General features: G+C 33.4%; 9 protein-coding genes across 12 annotated transcripts in view; 3 read left to right on the top strand and 6 right to left on the bottom strand.

Annotated features, from left to right (window-relative positions):
* Nucleotides 1–1,058, top strand: part of nompC (no mechanoreceptor potential C) — a 37,025-nt gene extending 35,967 nt beyond the window's left edge. For both annotated transcript variants that reach the window (XM_040708415.2, XM_040708416.2), the window contains exons 21-23: nucleotides 31–372; nucleotides 444–560; nucleotides 618–1,058. In XM_040708415.2, coding sequence (XP_040564349.2) covers nucleotides 31–372; nucleotides 444–560; nucleotides 618–757 — 599 coding nt within the window. In that variant the 3' untranslated portion in view covers nucleotides 758–1,058. The remainder of the gene's footprint in view (nucleotides 1–30; nucleotides 373–443; nucleotides 561–617) is intronic.
* LOC121114448 (uncharacterized) lies at nucleotides 564–2,954 on the bottom strand. 2 transcript variants are annotated; one of them, XM_040708423.1, is made up of 7 exons: nucleotides 2,866–2,954; nucleotides 2,259–2,366; nucleotides 1,877–2,173; nucleotides 1,689–1,819; nucleotides 1,499–1,617; nucleotides 1,075–1,388; nucleotides 564–746 (listed from the first exon to the last, which is right to left on the bottom strand). In XM_040708423.1, the coding sequence occupies exons 2-6, from the start codon at nucleotides 2,344–2,346 to the stop codon at nucleotides 1,076–1,078; spliced, it is 948 nt and encodes a 315-aa protein (XP_040564357.1). In that variant the 5' UTR covers nucleotides 2,347–2,366; nucleotides 2,866–2,954; the 3' UTR covers nucleotides 564–746; nucleotide 1,075. The 2 variants fall into 2 exon arrangements, with proteins under 2 accessions (XP_040564357.1, XP_040564358.1); XM_040708424.2 differs by lacking the exon at nucleotides 564–746 and having other exon boundaries at nucleotides 1,015–1,388; nucleotides 2,559–2,873.
* Nucleotides 2,955–3,885: 931 nt separating this feature from the next.
* Nucleotides 3,886–5,730, top strand: Nle (notchless protein homolog 1). Of its 2 annotated transcripts, none has more exons than XM_040708419.2 (3): nucleotides 3,886–4,022; nucleotides 4,100–4,465; nucleotides 4,535–5,730. In XM_040708419.2, the coding sequence occupies exons 2-3, from the start codon at nucleotides 4,126–4,128 to the stop codon at nucleotides 5,704–5,706; spliced, it is 1,512 nt and encodes a 503-aa protein (XP_040564353.1). In that variant the 5' UTR covers nucleotides 3,886–4,022; nucleotides 4,100–4,125; the 3' UTR covers nucleotides 5,707–5,730. The 2 variants fall into 2 exon arrangements, with proteins under 2 accessions (XP_040564353.1, XP_040564354.1); XM_040708420.2 differs by having other exon boundaries at nucleotides 3,926–4,022; nucleotides 4,117–4,465.
* Nucleotides 5,731–5,777: 47 nt separating this feature from the next.
* Nucleotides 5,778–6,864, bottom strand: LOC121114449 (ATP synthase subunit b, mitochondrial). The gene is made up of 3 exons (XM_040708425.2): nucleotides 6,689–6,864; nucleotides 6,432–6,623; nucleotides 5,778–6,378 (listed from the first exon to the last, which is right to left on the bottom strand). The coding sequence occupies exons 1-3, from the start codon at nucleotides 6,714–6,716 to the stop codon at nucleotides 5,858–5,860; spliced, it is 741 nt and encodes a 246-aa protein (XP_040564359.1). The 5' UTR covers nucleotides 6,717–6,864; the 3' UTR covers nucleotides 5,778–5,857.
* A 162-nt stretch (nucleotides 6,865–7,026) lies between these two features.
* LOC121114443 (RNA helicase aquarius) lies at nucleotides 7,027–11,617 on the bottom strand. The gene is made up of 3 exons (XM_040708417.2): nucleotides 7,845–11,617; nucleotides 7,513–7,789; nucleotides 7,027–7,443 (listed from the first exon to the last, which is right to left on the bottom strand). Exons 1-3 carry the CDS (start codon nucleotides 11,615–11,617, stop codon nucleotides 7,222–7,224), a joined length of 4,272 nt encoding a protein of 1,423 aa, XP_040564351.1. The 3' UTR covers nucleotides 7,027–7,221.
* LOC121114445 (protein ecdysoneless homolog) lies at nucleotides 11,617–13,413 on the bottom strand. The gene has a single exon (XM_040708418.2). The coding sequence runs from the start codon at nucleotides 13,411–13,413 to the stop codon at nucleotides 11,722–11,724; it is 1,692 nt and encodes a 563-aa protein (XP_040564352.1). The 3' UTR covers nucleotides 11,617–11,721.
* Nucleotides 13,413–15,255, bottom strand: Pi3K21B (phosphatidylinositol 3-kinase regulatory subunit alpha). The gene has a single exon (XM_040708422.2). The coding sequence runs from the start codon at nucleotides 15,253–15,255 to the stop codon at nucleotides 14,026–14,028; it is 1,230 nt and encodes a 409-aa protein (XP_040564356.1). The 3' UTR covers nucleotides 13,413–14,025.
* Nucleotides 15,256–18,479: 3,224 nt separating this feature from the next.
* On the top strand, nucleotides 18,480–19,953 carry LOC121114451 (deubiquitinase OTUD6B). The gene is made up of 3 exons (XM_040708427.2): nucleotides 18,480–18,693; nucleotides 18,782–18,916; nucleotides 18,986–19,953. Exons 1-3 carry the CDS (start codon nucleotides 18,604–18,606, stop codon nucleotides 19,601–19,603), a joined length of 843 nt encoding a protein of 280 aa, XP_040564361.1. The 5' UTR covers nucleotides 18,480–18,603; the 3' UTR covers nucleotides 19,604–19,953.
* aub (piwi like RNA-mediated gene silencing protein aubergine) lies at nucleotides 19,631–23,419 on the bottom strand. Its single transcript, XM_040708426.2, has 12 exons — nucleotides 23,052–23,419; nucleotides 22,817–22,990; nucleotides 22,616–22,697; nucleotides 22,397–22,559; nucleotides 21,898–22,332; nucleotides 21,765–21,835; nucleotides 21,563–21,710; nucleotides 21,382–21,509; nucleotides 20,710–21,322; nucleotides 20,460–20,660; nucleotides 19,994–20,401; nucleotides 19,631–19,900 (listed from the first exon to the last, which is right to left on the bottom strand). Exons 1-12 carry the CDS (start codon nucleotides 23,242–23,244, stop codon nucleotides 19,871–19,873), a joined length of 2,646 nt encoding a protein of 881 aa, XP_040564360.1. The 5' UTR covers nucleotides 23,245–23,419; the 3' UTR covers nucleotides 19,631–19,870.
* Between the last annotated feature and the right edge of the window lie 1,046 nt (nucleotides 23,420–24,465).

Here is a 24,465-nt window from a genome sequence, read left to right as displayed (position 1 = left end):
GTAGTGTTCTACTCATCTTTTTATTTATAGAGGTAAATGTAACAGCAATTAAAGGGTTTGAGGGCTTGTTTTTCTCTCTTTTTGGTCTTACAAAACCTCAAGATCTAAAAATGACCGTTTATAATGAGGAATGGACACTGGAGCTGTTCAAAGTATTGTTCTCAGTCTACTTACTAGTTACAGTTATTGTACTTATTAACTTGCTAATTGCTATGATGAGCGATACTTATCAAAGGATTCAGCAACACTCCGATACGGAATGGAAGTTTGGGCTTGCTAAACTGATACGTAACATGCATCGAACAAATGCATCGCCTGCGCCAATTAATCTTGTCACCACATGGGCAGTATTCATGTATCAGCTCTTCAAAAGTAGAATTTCTAATAACTAGATATTATAAAAATTATATTGCATACACTTTTTTTTCTATATACTTTCCTAGAAAATTTGAAAAAGAAGGATAAGTATAAGAGAATGAAGCATGAGCAACGAAGACCCTCCGAGGGTCTTAAAACTTCGTCCCTAAAAAAGAAGATGGGCAAAGTATCTCCCTTTACAGGTGTTATACATAATATTATCATTTATTTCATTATAAATTAATAATGTTTAATTATAGATGCTGCTTCTACAAATGAGGGTGCACACGCTGCTTCTGTCAGTAGTATGAGAAGTAGAAACATGCTTGAGCATGCAATACATTGGCAACCCATCATAAAGAAATATAGAGATCTCAAGAACGAAACGTCTGAAAATTAAAGAAAATTGAGCATCGTCCATTTTTACAAATAAACTTTTTATTACCAATGTCATCGTCAAATATTATGCAAACATGAATATGTTATTTAAATTATATATTTATTGAGTGTACTCTACTAACTTATTTATCCAATAAAATATTTCATTTATTTGATTATTTATGTAATAATGCTTATTGAAAATTACATATTATTTTCCATGTAAAAGTCAAAAATATTCATTAGTCATTACTTAAGAATAATAAGAGTACACATGGATTGAATTAAAAAGTATATTTTAAGAATAAATGTTTATTTCAAAATTAGAGTGAGGTATACCTTAGTCTTCCTCCGTAGATCTGACATTGTATATATTGTGCAAAGGAATATGAATTAACTCTAGAAGCTCGGGAAGATTTGGTTCATTAAAGATATTAATAAAGCCATGTCGAAACAAAAAGTCAATAGTTATGGGACAACTTGTCATTTTCATATCCTTTGACAAAATTCTAGATATAACATGATCAATTGAAAGAAGTTCAAACTCTTCTACTTCCCCATCATTCACTGTTGGTCTGAAATCAAGGGGGAGTTCTAAATCAAAAACGAATTCTGTCTGTGGAAAAAGTCCCCGCTCACTTTCAAAGAAAAATCTGAAAAAGGCAAATACATACATAATATGAACATGATAAACTATACGAAATCTAAGAATATTTGAATAATATATTAATATTGTTTTAAAAATAGGTAAAAACAGAATTACGAGACACATCCTTTTGGTTGCATTTTTTGTGCTAGTTCATTCGGAACATTAGCTTCTTCATTGGCCTCTTTTATGGCCGTTTCAAATATCCCAAAACCTTCAGAAAGACCTCCTCCAACCTATATTAATAATATTTTATGATGAATAAAATAGAATTAATCCGTACATGGTTTTAAAAAGGGTTCCTTACAAAGTTGTCCCATCTCCCTGGCCAAGTTGGTTTGTTGTGAGATCTTTTTTGGAACCAAAGACACATACCTTTTTCAGGATGTTTAACATAGCCATTTATATCAACTCCATATTGTCTTAGTCCAAAAAGACCTAAATTGTGAAAGGACAATTGGATAACTTTTATTTTAAAATAGACAATAGACATACACGTAGCAGATCGTTCCATTTTAAGAAGGGGTTCGGAATCAGAGAAATAAGCTTTAATGTTGTAGTTTTCATCCCGCCAACCTTGAAGAGCACTTATGTGAGGGTATTTCCCCTTTATTTCCCGGAGTACATAGTCAATTTTCGAAGAAATATTTTCGTCATGTACGATGGATATGTATTCCTTTCTTATATGGAAAATACTTTCGTATTTTTGCAGTATCTTCTCTACATTTTTTCGAACCAATCCAATTTGAAACTTTCCGAAATAAAGGGGCTTACATTCATTTTGTTTGAAAGCTGAGATTGGTAAAAGGATAATTTGATTTGATTTTTCTTTGGAAGAAGTAATTGATTTAATACATGTAAATAGAATAATACTTACCCCCCAGATAAAAGTTATTACATAGCCTGGCTAGATGAAGTAAATCATTGGATGAGCGACCACATTTATTTATCAATCCTGAAGTCATACTGTTGATGATGATACGTTCTGTAGAATAAAAAATAAAGTATTTAATGTTATATTAAATATATTATTATTATTATTGCAAATATAATATCAAGTTCTCCATCTGTAACTATGGAGACAGGGGCAATACTAGCTTTCATCAGAGAGGGGATTAGCCCAAAAATTATCAATAACCTAACGTAATTATTAATTACTTTATATATTATACTCAACTGTATACACATATGATATATCATATATGATTAAAAAAATTGCAGGGGGGGCTTGAGCCATCTCAAAAAAAGGGCTAGTGACTCCACTGGGTTGAGATTTCACAAAGGATTTCTTGACAATTATTATAAAAACGTTAGTTAATATTATAATAATGTATCACTCAATTTATATTTATATATAATTAAAGAAAGCCAATTTTGTTTTCACATATCTTCCAGTGATTACGTTTTTAAATTTCGTATAGTTATATTAATTATGTTAAATTACTTGAAAGATAAGAAAAGAACGAAATGATAAAAGAAAATACCTTTGAGCAATTAGTAAGGACATTCAATATTATTATTCAATGTATATAATATTGTTTTCTTCGTACTTGCAGCTGACTTTCTAAAATGCATCAAAACATGAGTTATCTATATTAGACTATATTATTATAATTTTTATATTTATATATATTATGTACAATATAATGCATAATGAGTTCTATAAATATATCTGGAATGACACCAAATCATCAAAATTTTAATACTGAAATATGAACATTTTTCAATTAAAATATATAATTACACTGAATGTTTTGACCAATGCATCGCATATATTAATCTTTAATAAATATTTATACATAATCCCATAAAAAAATAATAAGCTACACAATGAGTTTATTAAGTTATTTTATAATTTGTTGAAATAATATACATATTAAAAATCATAATTAACCAATTTAAGTATTTCACTTTGGTATTAATGCATCATACTACTTAATATGAATTTAAAGTATATTAAAATAAATATCTGAGAAGGGATTTTCTGATCACTGTAGATTCTCCTTCAAAAATCGCTCCCTAAATTCATCGTATAAATTAACCTTATGAAACTCCTTGTTTTGACAATTTTTGTCATGGGACTATGTAAAACTCCTTATTAAAAATTATATTTTATGCATAGGTCAAAACAATCAGTCTAATGATCTATTAAAATTGAAAAACGTTCTTATTTCAGTATTCCAATTTGGATGATATGGTGAGGATACATATTATGCCACGTGACTTATGAAAATAGTATTAACAATGATGTATTGAATAATAAAATAAATTGTACATAATTTCTAAGACCCTGCCATTTTATTTTTTCCTTAAAATGTTCTTAAACCCATCGATGAGATTACGCAGGTGCCACTCCAGATATTTATGTAGAGCTCATTGATCCCCATTGATAAATAGTAATTAATTAAAATAAATTGTGAAAATTAACTATTTTACTTTCGTACTAACTACTAATATTAATAATATAATAGTTAAATTAAGTTAGAAGCATGAATAAGATATACAAAAAACGTCATTGGTTTTTATTATGACGTGAATTCTTAAGGTAAACAAATGAATGGAGCTATGAATTTGTAGTAGTTTTTAGAGGCAGAAAGAGAAACACGTGAGATTATTGTATATAATAATTTCGAATTTGTAGGTAATTAGTCATTTATTCATTATAATTGATTGCCGATTGGGATATCATTTAACATTTGTATTTATCATCATTGATAGAGTCTATTTAATTGAAGTATTCTAATATGGGGACGGAGGTTCTGATGGAGCCTATGTCAAAGAGGCGAATGCTTGCTGGAACGGAGGGTTTGGAGAATTTGATTGTGCAGTTTGTGGATGAGAATGGAGACGCGCCTTTTTCTCCTTTTACTTTGCCCCTGGGTTCAAGCCCTCAAGAGCTCACACTTCTTGTGAAGGCTTTCCTCTCCAAATCCAATGAGGACTCTGAGGACGAGGATGTTCCTTTCACCTTCTTTGTGCAAGACTATCAGATCAAATCCACACTGCGAGATGCTCTTCAAGCCATGATTGTGGAGAGTGAAAAGACTTTGGACATCATCTTCAAACCAGAGGCCATCTTCAAAGGTACATTCAAACTTCATTCCTCTAGATCTAAATTAAACTATTAATCTTTCCTTCCTTTTTGATTTACAGTGTCCCCTGTATCTCGATGCACCAGTTCTCTCTGTGGTCATGGTGAGCCAGTCATTGTCGCTTCTTTTTCTCCAAATGGTCAATATCTAGCTTCGGGCTCTGGAGATGCTACAGTACGCTTTTGGGATTTAAGCACAGAAACACCACACTTTAAATGTGAGGGGCATATCCAATGGGTTCTAGCTTTAGCTTGGGCACCAGATGGATCCAGACTCGCTTCTGGGGACCGACGGGGTGGTATTTTGCTCTGGGATCCAAAAACAGGAAATAAAACAGTGGGTCGGACTCTGTCTGGACATTCTAACTTTATAACCGCCCTTGTTTGGGAGCCACTTCATTTGTCTGGTGGGGAATCTAAACATTTTGCTAGTGCTTCAAAAGATGGAGATATTCGGATTTGGGATATTGCTGGTCGTTGTTTAAGATCCCTCACATCCCACACACAAAATGTAACTTGCCTTAAATGGGGAGGCTCTGGACTTATTTACTCAGCTTCTCAGGATAGGACTATTAAAGTTTGGAGAGCTAGCGATGGTACTTTGTGTCGGACATTACAGGGGCATGGCCACTGGGTGAATGTTTTAGCGTTAAATACAGATTATGTTATTCGCACGGGTGCCTTTGACCCAGCTAAAGCTTCTCTTCTACCCAGAAGCTTATCAAGTTATCCAAAAGAGGAGTTAAAAAAGAGCGCTGAACTACGGTATAATCATCTCATCAAATCCGCCGGTGGAACAGAAATTCTTGTATCCGGTTCCGACGATTTTACCCTATTCCTTTGGAAGCCAGAGACTGACAAAAAGTCTTATGCCCGACTTACAGGACATCAACAAACTGTAAATGATGTTAAATTTTCACCTGACGCGAGATATATTGCATCTGCCTCATTTGACAAATCTATCAGACTATGGGACGGTCGTACAGGAAAGTTTATGGCTGTATTCAGAGGACACGTCCAAGCTGTTTACCAATTAGCCTGGTCATTGGACTCGAGATTAATTGTGTCTGGATCTGCTGATTCAACAGTAAAGTTGTGGAGTGTAAAGAACAAAAAGTTGCACACAGACCTACCGGGTCATGGTGCTGACGTTTATTGTGTTGATTGGTCTCCCGACGGACAACGTGTTGTGTCAGGAGGTAAAGATAAAGTGCTTAAACTTTGGAAAAAATAAAAGTTGTTTTTTCAATGAATAAAACATTGTTTCATTTGCATAACTAAAATACAGTGAATAAGGTACTACTATTATTTTAGAGCTTTTAAATATATTTAAAAGTGGTTAAATACGGGAGATAAGGATATACTTAAGGAATGAATCATGGTTTTTAAGCTAAAGTATTAAGATCGGCAATAGCCTTTTTAAGAGCATCTTCCTCTTGTTTATTGGTGATGGCCTTTTTGACTCCATCAAGAATCCAGTTGACCATATGTTTCTGTTCCATACGTCTGTGAACATTAGCTGTTTCGAGTTGGTAGTCAAGCCTCTCCTTCACTCTCAAATATGCTTCTTGTAGGCGAGATCTGTAGGCATTTTCTAATTGAAGAGCTACGCTCTCCTTCTTGGCCTCAATTAAAGTTTCATAGCTGGAAGCCATCCATTGAACCTTCTCTTCCTCTGCGATGGCCTCATTAAATTTGTCAAATTCTTTTTGACGGATCGAGCGAAGTTTGTCCTCATCGCCCGCAACAAGTCCGGAAAGGTAGTTCTTGATGTCTGCTCCAAACTTGTTGTTAATAGTTCCAAGAATGATACAGAGAGCCAAACCACTGTAGAAATCGTGCTCAACGACAAAATATTCCTTGCTCACGAGGAACGTTCCGAAGGAGGCCAAGAAAACATAGGGACCTTCACAAGTAAGGAGAGAGAGCTTTTAAAAAGAGCTTTTCACTTTTTTTTACCTGTGGCTCCGCTTTTCGTGGAGAGTGCATTAAACCATTCCTCGGGAAATATACCAAGACGAACACTACCTGGTTCAATTGGCCTTACACGACGAGGAAAATTCACCAAATCTCTTTGAGAGTCCTCAGAAGTTGCAGTGGAAGCGGAACGAAGTCCAGTCACCAAAGAAGGGATTTTAGTCGAGTTTTGCACTACATTCAAAATTTACAATTATTTTCATCTCAAAATCTCCTTGTAAAAAAACTAAAATACAAACCGGAGCGAAGAGCTAATCTGGACAACATTCTTACTGACTTCACTTGGAATACTTCCGTCAAATGAAATGATCAAATCAAGAATTGAGCACAGCTGACAAGAACAGAAACAAAATGGCCGATTTCAACTCATAGCCAGACACTTTCATCATATTTCTATTACGGCCTTTCCCAGCTTATAGGCTTCAGCTGGTTATATATCAATATTGCCAAATTATTTACTTCAATCAAAGCATCTAGCCACTTCTCGAGAAACCCTAATTATATAATTGGGCCTGATAGATTTTAAAATTCGTTACCCACCAGAGAAAAAAAAACCCACAATAGGACCATTCTCGTATTAGTTTTTTTTAGATTTAACTCTTTTACAATAAATCTAGATTTATTAGTTAAATATAAATAAGCCATGAAAACATACATAAATACCATCAGTTTAATTCTATGAACAAATACAGATCAAATATATTTTTAAGAAGCAGATTCTTCATTCACTTCATTGACAATCTCAACGATCTTGGGTTCATCTTTCGTCTCTTCATTTTTTTTTATCAATTTTTTCATCATCTTGTTTGCTCTTTTCCACAACATGTTTCTCCTCTTTTTTGGTTGGAGCCGTATTTTCAGATTTTTTAAGGTCAACGAGGGATGACATTTTATCCGAATAAAAATCGTACACAAATTTACACATTTGGGTCATATCATTAATAATTAATGGATTAGGTGCATTCACATTGGCTTGCCTTTTAGTTTGATAAACCTGTTGATAAACAATAATTGTTAAATAATTTTCAAAAAATAATATGTTTATGTACGGATAATTATTTACCTCATCTGGACATAAGTGTAGCTGAAGTGGCCTCTTTGTCAAAATATTAAATGCTGGTTGAAGTTCAAAGCAATTTTTGAATAAACCAACTCGTGCAAATACATAAAGCCCTAATTTGGCACGAGACATCGCTACAATTAATCTTCGAACATCTCTCAAATGACCAACATTTTTCGTTCGTACTAATGATAAAAGTATGAAATCATTTTGTTGTCCTTGATATTTGTCAACTGTCGTGATCTTGTAAGGAACTCCAACCATGGAATTTTTAGCACACCTGAAAATGTTCTCAAAATAACTTACTGAAAATGACTACGAAGTTAACTCGTTACCTTGAATTTACAACATCTCTTATGAGATGTTTTTGACCATTATATGTAGTTAAAATAGAAATTTTTTCTGCCGGATAACCTAAGAGACGCATATACATGAACGTTGCAACAACGTATTCAGCCTCAGCTAAATTTTGATAAAAAAATGGAGAGGGTTGAGATTCTCCCACTCCTTGGAAATCTGCGACGTTAATAAGTTGGTAATCAAAACTGAAACCTCCGTTTGCATTTAAGTATTCATTATTTTCGAGTACATGATGTAGATTGCCCAATGATTTGTACCTCCAATTATATAATGAGCATAAAGATGGCCTGGCTCTACCCTGAGCATCTAGTTCTATAGTAGGTACGCCAAGACGAACAAGTCGCGTAAAAAGGGACTGCTCCATATTGGAGAATTTTTGGAATGCTGCATTTTTAATTACTGGTGGTAATTGATGATGATCTCCTATCATTATCCAACGTTTCAGCCTGTTGTGATTATCCTGGGGATTTTGAAGTAAAAGAGGGATGAATGTTTCTATTTCAAGAATTTGAGCAGATTCTTCCATAAGTATATTATCATACTTAAATCCGATTTCTGCTAATTCTTTGCGTTTTAAGGCTGCATGTGTACACGTCATTGCGATAATTTTGGCTTCTTTTACGCACAAATATCGAGTTCTATCTAATCCAGATCTTAACAGCTCAAATGCTCTGAACTCTTCGAGCTGCGTAAATATATCTTGAATGCAAGTCCAACAACCAAAAGCTATTTCCTTATCTTCCTCAAAAGAAGTGCATTTAAATAGTGGTTGTGGAGCATCAGAGAAAAAATTCTTAAATGGAAATTTTTCACCAATATCCCCAATTGAAACAGACTCTTTAGAATCAAGAACACTCTGACAAAAAATTTCCCATCTTGATAAAACATGATAAAGGAAAAAGTAGCCTGCAGTCTCACAAGTATACGCTAAATCTCCATGAACGTTTAGACTACTTTGGAGTCTTCCCACTTCATTTAAAAGTTCTAGCCTCTTATTCAAAACATAATTAACCCTCCCATATCGTGAAAAATCTTTTTCGGTTTCTAAAGCTTCTTCTCCATGACCAAGACGAAGCAAATGTCTTTCATCAATATCCAAGGCCATGATCTTTTCAAAAAGTTGATTAAGTGCCTGATTAGAATGAGTGACTATAAGAGTTCTTTGTTCTGGAAAGTTATGATATAATAAATTTATTATCTGAACGGCAACATCCGTTTTTCCTGTCCCAGGAGGTCCAACAACCATAGTTAATCCAGGATTAACACCTGATTTAATAGCCTCGACTTGGGTAGGAGTGAATTGAATAGCGTTCTTTTTAGGAAAGTTATAAGAATAAGGACCTCGGTTCATTACTTTAAAGGACTCTACATGTATTTTCTGTTTTTCATTTTCCCCAAAATCTTGAAAAGTAATCTTAAAAGGAGGCACTAGATCTTTTGGATCATCTTTGGGTAAGATAACTTCGTTCTGAGGAAAAGAGGAAATAAGATGTTTTAAACTCAGAAATGTGTCACTAAAATTCACATTTCTTATTTGATTGGGCATATTGGAATAGTGTGCAGACCTTGGATCACCATATCCTAAAATTATATCATGTAAAAACTCAGGAACCACACATTGTGTATTCATTAATTCCCTAATTGTTTCTAATACAGCTTTGAAGTTATTTTCCTTTGGCTTTCTTCTTATAAGTACATTAAAAGTTTCATAAACATCTTGCTTATTTTCAAGAGCAATACTTTCCATATCTTCATGATATTGATTGGTATCCAACTTGACGCGAAACGTTCGATTATCTCCTTTAAAAATTGGCTTTTCTATAATCCCTTCTTCCATTACACGACCATTTTCATCAAGAATGCCTTCAATTTCACATCCCCGAACACTCATAATCCCGTAAGTTTCGACAAAATGTCTATTTTTTTCTTGGTTATGGATAGGTGGTCGAACAGTCACAAGGAAGCAAACATCATGCTTACGAAGGCCTTCCCATTCACTTTTTACTGCATCTTTAACACTAAGATTTACTGATACATCTGCTCTTACCCTTGAAGGTTGTTTCTCCCCAATATTTGGCTTTGCAACTTCCACTACAGAAAAAGTTATGATAGGAAGCGCCATACGGGCCCATCCTCCGAATATTACTTCTCCTTCATCTCCCGTCCAAGGTTTGAGTCGAGTTATAGAATCTTCAATATCACCACGAATTTCGTAAGTAGATTCAAGTTGAAAGAGCTTGAAATTTCTGTAAAGGTAGTCGTGAAGAGTCAAAAATTGTAGGTTAAGTTTTGGCAATGCCAACACACTATCTCCATTATAGAATTCTCCAGGTACAACGTTTTCATCCCATATGACATTTTCCGTAGGATATAAAGGCATTTCGTTCAATTTCATCGAGTGAGACTCTCTTTTCTCATGTTTCGAAATCAGCATTTCGACGAGAAATTCTTTAGTAAAAATATCCTGGAATGAATCATCTTCTTTAACTGGAGGAACCAAGAAAAGGTACTCAGCAATATTGTATAAAGTTTTCCTATCTAAATTTTCAAAAATGTTATACAGATTTTCTCGATTATCAATAGAAGCAACAGTTGAGAGGCAAAGTTGTCTCATTTCTGGAAACTTTGAGAAAGTAGCCAACTGAAGAGAAGTAATTTTATCATAATGAATGGCCATAGTTTGATTTGTACTTAGCTGATCACCAGTTTCATCCGAAATCTCAAATCTAACGTAAAAATTTAATTGATCAAGTAATTCATTGAATAATTTTCCATTGGGCGATCTGTACAAATAACTCAATTTACTAGTAGTGAGCAACTTAGAATCATCCAACACTAGATTGAAAAATCGCCTTGTAGGTAACAGAGCTTCTAAATCTGTCATGAAAATTATAAATCTTTCACAGTAACTAATTAAGTTTTTGTTTTCATCTAAATTATCTGAAGATATTTGATGTAATATCGAAAAGTATCTATTTATTAACTCGCGTAAAAATGTTCTTTCCATCAATAATTCTTCTTTACTTTCAGTTGTTTTCGCATCTCGCTTTTGAATTGCTTTCCAAAACTTTTTCCATTTTGGAATCGCGTTTAACTCTTTGTTACGCCTAGTTTCCATTACACTTATCCAAATCGAAAGTGACACTAACCTTTGAACTCTGTCTCGAATCAAATCTATTTCCATCGAAGTAAAGCAGTGATTTAAAAAAATTAAGATCTCAACTTGCTCCGATATGGACACTTTACAAATCTCAGAGGAAAGAGCCAAGTTCATTACTTTATTAAAAAAAACAGGAAACTTGTCCGGTGATTTTTGAAAAGGGATCCACGGAGGCACTCTTTCTCTAAACTTCTCGTTAATCATGATTATAATAGACATGATATGTGCTTTCGAACTAGACTCGGCATTGAAATTGGGCCATAGATAGCATTCTAGATACTGAGAGAACTCAAGAATCACCACGGACCTTAAATCTCCCTGAAGGTCAACTTTATAAATGTTCTCAATAATATCTGCTTCATATTTCTCCAGTTTGTTGGAAAATGGGGACCAATATTTTTGAGCAAAATCAGTTATTCGGTCCGATTTTATCTGTGCGACTGTAGGGGTTGAGGAATCGATTTTAATTCTCTTTTCATTAACGAACCCTTCTTTACCCATTCTTGAATGGACTCTCTTTCCTCCATCCTTGGTGAAAGGTGCAATCCTACCTTTGGATTCAGTATTTCCTTTTTTATCAACAGGCATTTATCTGAAATTTAAAGCAAACGTTAGTAAATGAAGCATGAATGTATCAAAATAATTTAAGTTGAATCTATATGTATATATTTAAGCATGAATTTATTTGTTAATTACATTTTAACACTTTTTAACAATGTAGATACAGGGCCACCACCCATAAAACTTTCGTCCTTATAAGATGTCAAAAGATTTTTAAAAACTGTGTAATCAACGTTTAGAGGTTTAGAAAGTTCCTCTTCTAACTCTTTTTTTGAAGAAACATTCTTCTTTTCGGAAATAGGTTCTACTTTTGAACAAATAAGTTCGTTATCCAACTCCTCAAAGTATTCCTTCATTTCAGAGGAAACATTTTCGAAACACTCATCCAGACTTTCTTGATCTGAATCTAAGTCTATATTAGACGACATTTTTTTTAGATGAGAGTCAAGTTCTTCCGGATTAAACCGTATTCTTTCATCCGTCATATTGTTTTCCTTATTTCCACTAAAATCAATTCCTTCATACCCAGACATTTGCGCAAAAAAACTTTTCAATTCAGAAGGAATTTCTTTTTCAAAATCAACAAAGGCTTCTGTGTTATTGTTCTTGGCTTGAAATTGTTTTTTGAGCATTTCTTCAAATGAATGTTCATCTACAGTGAGCCAACTTTCATCATCATCATCATCCTCTTTGGTATTGATTTCAAGCTGGACATGGCTTAGATCACTTTTCAAAATATTTATCAAATCATCACTGTGTTTCATCGCTTCATCGCTTTTGCTCAAACCGCTTTGTTCAAAAAATGTTAAAGACTTGTTTTGCAATAAACGATATTCATTAGAGTTTGGAAGTAAACTGCAAAAATATCCTTTTTCTTGTAGTTTATTTTCAAAAATTTTATACTTTGCAGTTAATATTGATCCTTGCTTCATTCCTCCCTTCTGTTTAGCTCTGTTACATAAGACTTCGAAAGCGGAAGTCAATTTAACACCCATTAAATCCCTTTCTTTTTTGTGTGTCCTTTTATCAGGATAAAACTTTTGACCATCTAACATTGCATATAAGAGTCTAGTAAATTTAACTCTATAGTTTACAAGATCTTCGTCGTCCTTAAAAAAATGTTTTTTTCTAAGAGCTCTTTTATCAATACAATCTCGAGAGACAAAACAATGAATAGCCGGTGAAATTAAGTCTGGCCTTTGCTGCAGAACACATGCTAAAGATCTTGGAATGAGTAACGTTTTGTGATGAAATATTTCCTTCTTATTTAGCATAAAACTATCAAGTTTATCTTTTAAACACTTTTGCACACCTGAAGAAGCTTTAGTAACCAACTCCAGATTTCGAACGACGTTAACAGCTTGATCAATTTGCGTTATAGCTCCATTTGGAAATGGAGTAAGTAAAGATGGACTCACCGCAATCGGAATTATATGAAGATGCCCATTATATATATAAACTCTCCCCTCCGATACATCAGGTCTTTGGGCCCACTTGGGAATCTCTTCAGCGGCTTCTATCAATGGAAATTCGCCGTCATCATCAATGATACGAATAACAAAGTCCATATATTTTTTGGATATCTTTATTAATAAGTCAAAAAGAAACCATTCATCGATTATGTTTTCGCCAAAACAAATTTTTCCAAAGAAGTGATCTCTACGACAGTTTAAGTTGAACGTTTCTAAGTGCCATATATAGTCATTTAAATAGGGAAATAAGAAACTGTATATTTCACTAAGCGTATCTTCGTTCACTTTTCCAGAGCTAGGATAAATATAATACTGAACAGTATTTTCATCGTCTTTTTCAAGACTCATCATCTGAAAGAAAAAAGGAAAAATATAATTTATATTGTATGATAAGCGTTACAGGAATTATAAATATATTTAGACCTATTCTTTGTTTTACCGAAAAAATAACAAAAACTTGGATACAGGTTTTTTTTCTTTTGTAACAGACAGTACAATCTAAAATGTAAGAAAATCGCAGATGATGTAAGTATTATCTTTTTCTTTAATATGGTATAACTGTATGTAACTATTTAAAATATCCCTTATTTAAAAAAAACAAAGCAGGGAATAATTTCTTGAGTAATGAACAAACAATGAGCATATTTTTTATCAACATTTAAAGCAACGTTTCAAATTATTTAAATTGGCTCGTGTAAATGTGGCTTGATGTATGATTTCACATTGATGTGCGCTCAAAATAAGATTGAGAGGAGAACATAATTATGGAAGAATCAATAGTGAAGAGAAAACATAAATTTTAATAGTAATTAGACAATAAGACTAGTTTTACAATGAAAGTCATTGATATTTTCGATATAAATGGGCAATATAGGAGTTCAAAAGAGTTTGAAAGTCTCGATCGTATGTAATATTCATCCTTAAGGTTTCAGAATGTAAAAACAGTAACTTATTAAATGAGTTTCATGAAGCACGTTCAATATATGCACTTTCGGGATGAGAATTTAATCCGACAGGATACAAGAGTTTTGTCCTTAATTTGTCGTTATGTTCTTCCAGAGAGTTTTTGGAATAATGAACAACAAGGTCAGAAAGAGATGCATAAACTGGTTCGGCGAAACCGAATCCTCTATCGCCTTTTTCAATTATACAATGCCCAATGTTGTTATCACACATAACACTGAGTGCAAATCTTTTTCCATCTCTGGACTTCCGAATCAGAAATGTTCCATTGGGTCGTCCATTTAAGACGTTTATAGCCTTATTTCTATCATACTCGGGGAACAACCACGTCTCCGTAGGATAATGCGAACCTAAAGACTCAATGCGTTGTTCTCTTTGTTGTTCTGACCGCCATTGATCAAGAAGATTATTAATTTCTTCATTCTTCTTCCCATGGGATGCTAACCAATTTTGGTATTGCTGACGCATTTTATAGAATTTGATTATTTCGGGCTTAAGAGAATTCATTTCGCTGTCTAAAGAGCGAGATTTCGCGTTTTTCTTCTTAAGTTCACTACTCAAAGTTTTTTTCTTTTCTCGATAGTGTTCCAACCTTTTGACTATGATTTCGAAATTAGCTTTGAGTGCAGCTTTTTCATGCGGGAAAACATTACTTTGAGCTTTGGTATGAAGCTCAATCTGAGCCTCAAACATATCCACTGTTGCAGTAGCAGCATCTAATGCCTGTCGTATTTGAACGATGTCACCAGCCGCTCTGTGATATTCATCATAATATCTATCGTACTTGCGAGACTGTCCAAGATAGAGGGAATTCACTTCCTTGAGTTTCAGAGCAACTCGCTCCACACTTTCATCGCATTCAATGTCTTCTGAGGGTGCGAATCGATTAATGGGGTAGAGGAGTCGAGTGTCCAGGATCACATTGTACTCCCGCAAGGATTCTTTCTGATAGAATTCCACTAATTCACGGACGGAGCGGAATTGAAAGGGCTCCGCAAATCCGTAGAGTCTTTCTCCTCCTCTGCAAATCTTCACTAATTTGTTGATCCCTCCTTTTCTCAAGGTGAGGGTGTACTCGCCGCCGCGGCTTGACGCATCACGCACTAAAAATGTGCCATCCGGAGAGTCCTTGAGCTTCTCATTCACTTCCTCGCGAGTTATGTCACCCCAGTACCACTCCGCATCAGTCAGAGAAGGATCCCCCAGGGGGTCTCCGTTGCCTTGAATCATGCTTCCAAGAGTAAGTACCGCATCCGAGAGCTCACTCACTCCTTCTTCTTAACTTGGGCACACGCGGACGCAAGGACGGACAAACTTGATATTTCATTCAATAAGGTCTTTACAGACTCTATTCGGATTCATTCAGCTTCTTAGTTAGGTCTTGAATCTTGTTGTTGTTGCTGCTGCTAGCTGCTTTTCTTACAGCAGCAGCAGCAATTCCTTCTCCAGCAGTCAAGCTGCTCTTCAGAATTATTCCATGCATGGCAGCTTCCATCTTTTCTTCACATTAGGTATTTTTATTTATTCTTATTTTCCTATTATTTCTTCACTCCTTCAGCTTCTTCTGCTTCTTTCTTTCATTTCTTCACGGCAACAGCTAGATTGATGCTCTTCTCTAAACCAGCTGCTCTGTCTCATGGCTCTACTCTTTCTCCCTCTCTCTCACTGTTTCTCTTTATATTCTCTTCTTTATTTCTCACTCGTTGTATTGTTAATAATAACATGATTCACGAAAGCTATAGCTTCATTTTTAGTGTCTAACAAAACCTAGCAATTCTATCAGCAAATATAACTTCAAATCAATGTCTTATCTTATCAAAAATATAAAAAATGATTTAGGTTAAATGAAACTTAACAAAGAAATTTATGAAGAATATTTCAAATACCATTGAAATTACGAAGCATTGATACTAAAAAAATGTACTCATGCTATGTTTGATAATAAGTATTGAATAATTACAAACACATTTGATGTTGAGTGGTATATAATACAAATATTTAGGTTATAAAATAACATGTTGTTGTCTAGCTTATTGTCTTATCTTACTCATATCATCATTAAAATATACTATAAAACCTTGCAAAAAACCTTACGAAAACTGAAAATCAGCTTTAATTTTAAACAAAAAATATTAATTTTTTTTCTACTAGGTTTGTGTTTTATTGAAAATTCATTTTTTCTATCATTTTAATCGTATTTTCATTTTACCTCAATGTTGTAATATTGTATTGCTGGAACTTAGATTATTATCATTATACTTGTTAGTTGTTTAAGTTCATCCCATGAATAATTAAGAAATAATCGCACGCATGGATGAAAACGATTTTTTCTTAAGAACAGTTTCTTTATTTTAAAAAAAGAAAGTTTTAAAGAGCTGAGGACCAGCGATAAAAGTATAAGAATTTTAGAATAAACAAAAATAATTTGTAAAATAACTTTATTTAATTTATTCATATTATTAATTATAATAAGAATGAAGCCATTAATATAAATATGTATGATAATGTAACTGCACTTTATTTAACTTTAGCATACCAAAATACTCATAAATAAATTTAATAAATTTTTTCCATACCAGATACCAACGTCCACATAAACCTTTATTTATTTTTTTACTTCACACATATATATATATATATATATACACTGCACTAATATTTCATAGAAATATTTTAGTTAATTATAGGCTTTGTATTCAAATTTATGGAATTAGTTAAGATACTCAAGAATTTTAGCTATAGTTTAGAACCTTTATTTGAATTATGAGACATATTGGCTTCCATTGACCTTTCAAATAAAAGCTATCAATTTATCCTTTTTTTTATAGTGACAATCAATTTCTGCAACTTTAATTGCAATTTTCAACACAACCAAGGGCTTAATAGGAATAATTTGTTGATAGAAATTGACAATAATTCGTTGAGGAAACAGCTCAACAATATAATAACACTCAATTTAGAGAAAAATTACACTAGCTTGATTTAGTGTTGACAGGCTACATATTTTAATGTACGTTTGTATTATTTAAACCACGCAACTTTTCCACATTCCCGGCTAAATAGTAGTTAGGTTCATATTAACTTAATTAATATTGATGTTACCAATATTATTATAATATATAATAATATAAAATTTCCATCAAATTGATATCTTTGTCAAATTACAAATTGTAGTCTGTGGATCTAAATAATACTCAATCTTTCTATCTTTATATTCATACTCTTTTCAGCCGGACATAATGTTAGTATTTTAATTTTCATGAGCAATGTAAATAACTTAGATCTTTAAATAATGAAGTTAATAGCTGGTGAAAGTCTACAATCTATCAAATACTATAATAAACAAAAGGTTTAGAGATTTATTAAATGTGTTTCCATTTTCATTTTAAATCACTATCTGCATCAGAAAAAATGTAATTAGGGAAGACCAAGACAGATTTTTGCTAGTTATATTAACTGTTTTTCCTTGAATTATCATCATTTGATGAAGATTGAATTCGAAATTTGATCCAGAGATGACCGACATCCACACCTACTAATATATTGAAATTGCTTTATAACATGACTAATATATTATATATTATCAATATTGTGGTGGGGTTTTACTAAAAAAATTCATTTAGGAATATTCAATAACTACCATCTTATCTTGTTAACTTAACGAAATAAATAGTCGTTGTTAAAATAAATTATTAAGTTATAATTTAACTATTAGTACTATAAATAGTTAATTTCGTATAACTAATCATCATTTTATTGAAATAAAATTTTTGAAGATTGATAACAAAAACATTTTCCCATAAAATTTTCAAATAATGATGTAATCACATGATTTTTATTTAAATATATATTTTTTAAATTAAACATTTCCCAATTATTTTGTCATAGACAAAAAACACAAAATTATTTAAATCAATAAAATGTGCATTAATTGCATATCCCATTTTGCTTTTCGCAGATATATCCTCGTTTTACATCTTATTTTTCCGTTGACTGTTTTATAATTTCGACAAATGGCACAGGTTAAAATCAACTTAAATATAAGATAAAATCAATATATTATTAAATTTATTAATCAACGCCTTAACAATATCCTCTTTTAAAAAAAATCAAAATATGGTTACTCTAATATTCAGGGCCACTTTAATCCAAAGGACTAACCTTGGTTGAAGCACAGGGGCCTACCATTAAGCCATGGAATTCTAGAAAGAATAATCACACAGAATTTTTTCCCCACATAAGGGGAATATAAAAGAATAAAACATATTGGTTGAAAAAAAGAGTTGAAGTCATTTTTTACTCCATTGAATCCTTGAAGAAGAGAAATAAAAAAAAACAAGCTTAGCTAATTAATCCATAAGTCTATAGAGAATTCCATTATAATTTCCTTTAATTTTGTATTTGTATACCGAGCTTTTTATAGATCTTATTGATCAAACAACCTATTCTGGTCTCCTCTAGTTATATTTATGTTAAATAACTAAGGAATAACATGCTGCGTGTCTATATCTGACAAGGGTGGTTCGGGTGCGGTATTATTTATAGATCATATTATTGGGACAAAGATTACGTAACAATATGACTAGCATCCAAGATCATGAAGAACCAGAGCTCTCCCCACTGGAGAAAATCAAGAAAAAACATCGAAAAGAAAAAAAGGAACTACAGGTATGAGTGAATGAATTATTATGATAATGTTTGCGTGAAACAGCATACAATTAATACAATTACATATATAAATTTATTTATACATAAGGCTCAAATTCAAAGCATTAAGAAATGTGCTTCCAAAGGAGATAAGAAAAAGAAGAAAGAATCCCTTGAGGAAATAACGCAACTTGAGAAGGATCTCGAGCTGAAGCATAGTAATGAACTCCAGCTAGTCAAAGAGGTAATACAAATATTCAGTTGTGTGAATCTCATTAATATGTTCACATAAGTGTATTTCTTTTTTTTACAGACAGATGAGTCCATTCTTGAGGAGATTTCGACTCCAGAAGCAGCTCCAGCTCCTGGAGTCAATCCTAAAATGTCAAAGGCCCAGAAGAAGAGAAAAGAAAAAGAGCGAAAGGAAAAAGATAGAGAAGAGGAAATCAAGTTGGCTGCTGAAATGAACCAACTAGGGGTTCGTCAAGTAGAGATCGACAAGCTCAAAGACATCCTTTCAAATAGAGGACTCCGACTGAAAGATATACCTGCAGATGGAGATTGCATGTTTTCAGCAATTGCTGACCAAGTTCGAGGACAAACAGTAAAAAGCTTAAGACTATCTGCCGCCAAAAGGCTTAGGGAATCAATGACCGAAGTTCTTCCATTCCTCACCAATGCAAATGGCAAAATCCTGTCTCCCACAGAATTCGAAACGTATTGCTCCGATCTTGAATCGAAGTCTGATATATGGGGAGGTCAAGTTGAACTAAATGCCCTGTCTCATGTTTTGGAAAGACAAATTGAGGTCATACAGGCAGAGGGAACACCTATACTGCTAGGTGAAGATTATGAGGATATAGTCATACTAGCATACCACAGGCATATGTATGGTTTAGGAGAGCATTATAACTCGGTAGAAGCATTGTAATAATTAAAACAATTAACATTTGAACAATTGAATTCTAGATAAACTATATAATTAACACTAACATAAGAATAGACGAATTGGTCATTAACAGAAAATTATCCTATACATATACATAGATTGAAAATCGTAGCTCCTTAAAAATGTAAATGCTTCATGAAGATGCATTGGTCCACCTTGAATCTAACGTTATCTTGACGAATTTTAAATAACCAAATCCCAGTTCTTTTTCACTTAATAAATTCCTTTCTCAGACTTCGCGTAACTATATTACAAGTAATATAGTGTAGAATCAAGACTCTGAAAAGAATAAAAATAAGATTGCAATAATATAAATTTCATTATTATTTGAAGCGAAGACTATTTTTTTATAATATAAAGATGGTACTATACCGCGTCTGGATCCTGATGGATCGAAGTTCCCACGAGATATGCCAATTTATGAGCATATTGACATACAGAGGGAACACGGACAGTCCCAGGCCAATTATAATACAAATGAGTCAATTTGTAAGTGAGTTTTTGTATGTGGTCCGGTTTGAGCCCACTCTCATCTTCTATTATATTGTAACTAGTAGGATTTACGGTTCCTTGCCTTACACTCTGGGACACGAGAAAAAAGTCATATCTTTCAGGCAGTGTGACAACGTCATCAATGACCGTTCCAGAGTCAGGATTAAGCATTCTCTGGGGAGTTTTCAAGAAAAATCTAGAGTTTACTCTCTTTGATACAATGATAAATGTAAACTTGGGAGTTATGTTTAATTTTTTAAGAACCTCCTTGATTGCAGGTATTTCATGCTGAAAAATGAGCCGGTTGAAATTTTATACTAACTTGATGAAAAAAATCATAACCTACTTGTTTCACGGTTTCTATTTGCCCATCTCCAACACCGTCTCTATATATAATAATCCGTTTGGGGTATGCGTTGTTCACTTCATTATATTTTCTGAGTGCACGACTTATGCACATACCTATCTGATTTAGTAGCTCTTCATTGTGCTGATGAATTGTGACTGAAGACACAAATCTAGTCAGGCTATCATTAATTGATGATACCTAAAAAACACAACTTGTGTAAGAATAGAAATAAATTAATATGAAATACCACAGCTCCAACAGATTTTCCTTTTAAACTTGTGTCGTGGTAGGAATCGTAACCTATAACCATCGTGTTTTTAATGGGGATAGATACCCCCCATGGCTCAGCACCCAACTTTGTTGCCATCTGCACGGCCACTTTGGTTGCAACAGACATCAGACCCTTGGGTTTTTTAAGCAAAGTACCGGTTATAACTTGGCTTATTATCGGCTTTTCAACGCAGCAAATTTTTTTAATTGCTGAGTAAGCATCCCCAGTATTTCTGGGAACGACAACCATAATCATTTGCGGTGGGGGTCTTAGACAGAGAGTTGAATTTATTTCATTCACATAAGTCCCCACTCTATCATCTTGTATCTCAAAAAGTTTTGGAGCATCAAGTTGAAAGCCCATGCCATTAGATACTTTCAATAATCCCTTTACAAAATCACTGGTTTCATTCCTTAATCTATGTGGGGAGATGACCACCCATTTCTGACAGTGAGCAGGTTGAAAAAGTTTCATGTTCCGAAAAGTACTCCCCCAATCAGCATTCTCTACTGGGTAACTAATTTTCTTGCCACTGCCTTCAAGAATAACCTCAGGAGGGAGAGATCTTCCCTGAAACGTACGTAATTTGCTATTAAAACAAGGAAATGATTAGTTTATAAACGATGGCAGAATATCTCATTTTTATACTCATCCAATTCAATATTCCATTTCTTCAGTTCCTCTTTAACTGAAGGAGAAGATAAAAGCCTTTGAGAAAACTTCTTTAGAGATGAGCATCTATTCGCTGGATCTTGGCGGGTATACTCTCCCAAACTCTAAAAAAAAAAATAAGCGTTAGAGCGTTATATTTAACACGAACGTAAGATACCTTCATGAGACTAAAGTTTGATCTTTGGGATTCACTCAAGCCAGTCATGTAGCATAGTTCAGGCACCAGCATAATTCTTTGGTTTTTATCCATATTGCCTCCTCTACGATCCCTTTCTCTAGGCAAAGATATGAGCAGGGGTTGTTTCCTATAAGTAGCCTGACATTATTAAATTGATCTACTATATCCCACACTATCCTACAAATCTTTAATAGTGATATTGTATCTCTCTCGATAGTAATCCGAAAAACTCATGGAAGAGCCGTCCCTTTTCTATAATTAATATTACATACATACTGACCAAAAAGATGCAATAAAATACAATAAGGTTATACCGGAAATGTTGAGGATGGAGTTGTGTTCCAATCGATATCATCAATTTTATAGGTTTTGTTATTATACCTAGTAATTACTATTTCTCCTAGCAATAACCTCGTTGCAGCATTCCTAACATCCCCAGTAGCCGAAGCAGTCCTTAACTGAGAATAGACAGTATCTGTCCTTAGAATTTTATTGGATATTTCGCAGCAAAGTAACACTTCTTTTTCATGTCTACGAATAGAAGTTATGTACCCCGGCCACAATTCCAAATGTAGGTCTGTGAGCGTAACTTTGGCATTTGGATCATAATAATTCCTATCCAGCATCTGAAGATCCAGATTTTCCATACATCTTCTTAAGATTATATTGAAAAATTGAAAGTAACTAAAATCCATGGGAGACACCTGACGAGTATACTTCATGGTAATCCCAATCATTTTCCCATCATCCTTATAAAAATAGAAGTGGATTTTGTGAAGTTTTAAAACTTAGGGAGATTATGACCAAGTCTACCTCTCTTTTAGTACAAATCTCAAAAGGCGAGTTATCATGTGTGAGCGGAGTTACAGTAAATAGCGTTGCCCCATCACAAATATAAGGTGGTAGTTTATTCGCAACTTGTTTCACATATTTCTTCTTCATATAAGTCCGATCCTCTTCGATATTAAAACTCACACTAAATTAAATACAAATAATTTTTATAAATATATCACTAACGAAAAAACTACTGACTGATATTGAAGAAGATTCCATCCAGACTTGCATTTCATAATGAAATGATTCGTCGCAATAGTGACTACATTTCCAGATGTACCTACAAATGCAAAGAAAAATTAAGTCATCAGTTTTGAAAAAGCATTCATTTGATCAGGTTAAATGATGATAATTAATATATAATATCTAATAATGATCCTCCCACTTTCCCCAACTTACCCACTTTTGAGGAGCAGTCATCTGGGCGGGTGCGGAGCATACAAGTCGAGAGTTTCCCTCTGCATCTTCCACGCCCCGTTCCTTCGATAGACTCACTCTCATCCGTATTCATTAGACCTAACTTTTGAGTAACAGATTCAACAGCCGATTCAGAAGATCCTGCGACCCCGGGAACTATAAATTCATTATAAAAATACATAATCAAGATGAAATAATAAATTAATTTAATAATTGCCTGAAGAGCTTGATGAAAGTGATGGAAATTGTCGAAACGGTGGACGAGGTCTCGGTGCAGCTCCCTCCATTAATCCAGAACGTGGGATTGGTCCAGGCATGAGAGTTGTGGGTGGTCTTATTCGACCACCGCGTCCGCCTCTTCCTCGACCAGCGAGGTTTTCAGGGAGAGGAGGCGGCTTTCTAGACGACATCTATTCACTTCAACGGGAAACAAACAACTAACTAATCATGTCGAGTGCAAAAATAATTAATAACAAAGTAGAGTACTTTGATGCTCCAAACTACTCTAATATCAACCAATCATCAATTGTTTCCCTTCAAATTAGTGGTGTTATTTTTTGGAAAATCCTTGATAATTTTAATATTGTTTTTTTTTATTTATTGCTTAATACATAGTGCCCTCGAGATTTGAGGAGTCAGATTTAGTCCTCACTTTCCCAATTTTGACAATAATAATTTGAACTTGTTATGACTAATGATGCCCGGTAATTTTGCCTTGAACTATTTTGCCTAAGTTATATTTCGTCTTAATTGATAAATGAATGAGGTGTATACCTAATTATTATTCATTTTTGGTTGAAATTGATGTTCCCTCTGTATTTTCTAAATCAAATTATGTAATATTTATTACTATAAAATCCATTAAATGTTTGTTTTCTATTGGAATAATGATGGAATTATGCTCTTGTCTCATATTATGCCTGAGTCTTTTCTAGTATGAATAATCCATCAAATCTAATGATAATTACAACGAATCGTTGCCGTGATTATTAACTTTTATTTTTATTACTATACTAATTTGATTACCTATTCGTTTCTGGTTCGAATTCATTAAATATTGAGATTTTGTTGGTGTATGATTGAAATTTCGGGACATGAATTCATCATTTATTTTTCAACAGAAAACAACCATTTAATGTGTTTTATAGTAATACACATTACATATTTTGATTAAAAAAATTCTAAAGGAACATCAATTTTAACTAAAAATAACAAAATCACCCATAAATTTATTTATAAATTAAATCGAAATATCCTTGAGGCAAAATTACCTAGCACCATGACTTAAAATGACTACTAATTAAAACATACCCTACTAAGCTACTTCTTAAGTCAAATCCTATCGAGGGATTTATGCATAAATATGGATGGTAATCCTTTTTCTATGGGTATCATAGGGACAGCCATTACTTCCATGCTTACACAAAATGCACAAATCTTGCGTTTTAACTGATACATTTGCGCTTAAAAATTTTGCTCTTGCACCTTTAAGATCCGAAATTAAAATTTCTGAAAAGCTCATCATTTTAAGTAAATACAAGTTGCTCATTATGTTTATGTTAAGATAACAAACTATTTTAATCTACTTACCGTAACTTACTATAGCATCGTAGTGATGTACTAAAATATTT

Source organism: Lepeophtheirus salmonis, chromosome 3 (assembly GCF_016086655.4).
Source record: "Lepeophtheirus salmonis chromosome 3, UVic_Lsal_1.4, whole genome shotgun sequence".
Taxonomy (NCBI): Eukaryota; Metazoa; Arthropoda; class Copepoda; order Siphonostomatoida; family Caligidae; genus Lepeophtheirus; species Lepeophtheirus salmonis.
Note: the sequence above shows the minus strand (reverse complement) of the source record. Positions and strands in the feature narration are given on the sequence as shown.

Excerpts from the sequence above, each read along its gene's own strand:
- LOC121114451 (XM_040708427.2), top strand. The coding sequence starts at position 18,604 with ATGACTAGCATCCAAGATCATGAAGAACCAGAGCTCTCCCCACTGGAG. Across the intron at positions 18,694-18,781 it reads AAGAAAAAAAGGAACTACAG|GCTCAAATTCAAAGCATTAA; the intron begins GTATGAGTGAAT and ends TTTATACATAAG. Across the intron at positions 18,917-18,985 it reads AACTCCAGCTAGTCAAAGAG|ACAGATGAGTCCATTCTTGA; the intron begins GTAATACAAATA and ends TTTTTTTTACAG.
- Nle (XM_040708419.2), top strand. The coding sequence starts at position 4,126 with ATGGGGACGGAGGTTCTGATGGAGCCTATGTCAAAGAGGCGAATGCTT. Across the intron at positions 4,466-4,534 it reads ACCAGAGGCCATCTTCAAAG|TGTCCCCTGTATCTCGATGC; the intron begins GTACATTCAAAC and ends TTTGATTTACAG.
- aub (XM_040708426.2), bottom strand. The coding sequence starts at position 23,244 with ATGTCGTCTAGAAAGCCGCCTCCTCTCCCTGAAAACCTCGCTGGTCGA. Across the intron at positions 21,836-21,897 it reads CTCCATCCTCAACATTTCCG|AAAAGGGACGGCTCTTCCAT; the intron begins GTATAACCTTAT and ends TATTAATTATAG. Across the intron at positions 21,510-21,562 it reads CAAACTTTAGTCTCATGAAG|AGTTTGGGAGAGTATACCCG; the intron begins GTATCTTACGTT and ends TTTTTTTTTTAG.
- Pi3K21B (XM_040708422.2), bottom strand. The coding sequence starts at position 15,255 with ATGATTCAAGGCAACGGAGACCCCCTGGGGGATCCTTCTCTGACTGAT.
- LOC121114448 (XM_040708423.1), bottom strand. The coding sequence starts at position 2,346 with ATGACTTCAGGATTGATAAATAAATGTGGTCGCTCATCCAATGATTTA. Across the intron at positions 2,174-2,258 it reads TAATAACTTTTATCTGGGGG|CTTTCAAACAAAATGAATGT; the intron begins GTAAGTATTATT and ends TACCAATCTCAG. Across the intron at positions 1,389-1,498 it reads CAACCAAAAGGATGTGTCTC|ATTTTTCTTTGAAAGTGAGC; the intron begins GTAATTCTGTTT and ends TGCCTTTTTCAG.
- LOC121114449 (XM_040708425.2), bottom strand. The coding sequence starts at position 6,716 with ATGTTGTCCAGATTAGCTCTTCGCTCCG. Across the intron at positions 6,624-6,688 it reads CAGATTAGCTCTTCGCTCCG|TGCAAAACTCGACTAAAATC; the intron begins GTTTGTATTTTA and ends TTTTGAATGTAG. Across the intron at positions 6,379-6,431 it reads CACGAAAAGCGGAGCCACAG|GTCCCTATGTTTTCTTGGCC; the intron begins GTAAAAAAAAGT and ends TTACTTGTGAAG.
- LOC121114445 (XM_040708418.2), bottom strand. The coding sequence starts at position 13,413 with ATGATGAGTCTTGAAAAAGACGATGAAAATACTGTTCAGTATTATATT.
- LOC121114443 (XM_040708417.2), bottom strand. The coding sequence starts at position 11,617 with ATGCCTGTTGATAAAAAAGGAAATACTGAATCCAAAGGTAGGATTGCA. Across the intron at positions 7,790-7,844 it reads AGAGATGTTGTAAATTCAAG|GTGTGCTAAAAATTCCATGG; the intron begins GTAACGAGTTAA and ends GAACATTTTCAG. Across the intron at positions 7,444-7,512 it reads TACACTTATGTCCAGATGAG|GTTTATCAAACTAAAAGGCA; the intron begins GTAAATAATTAT and ends GTTTATCAACAG.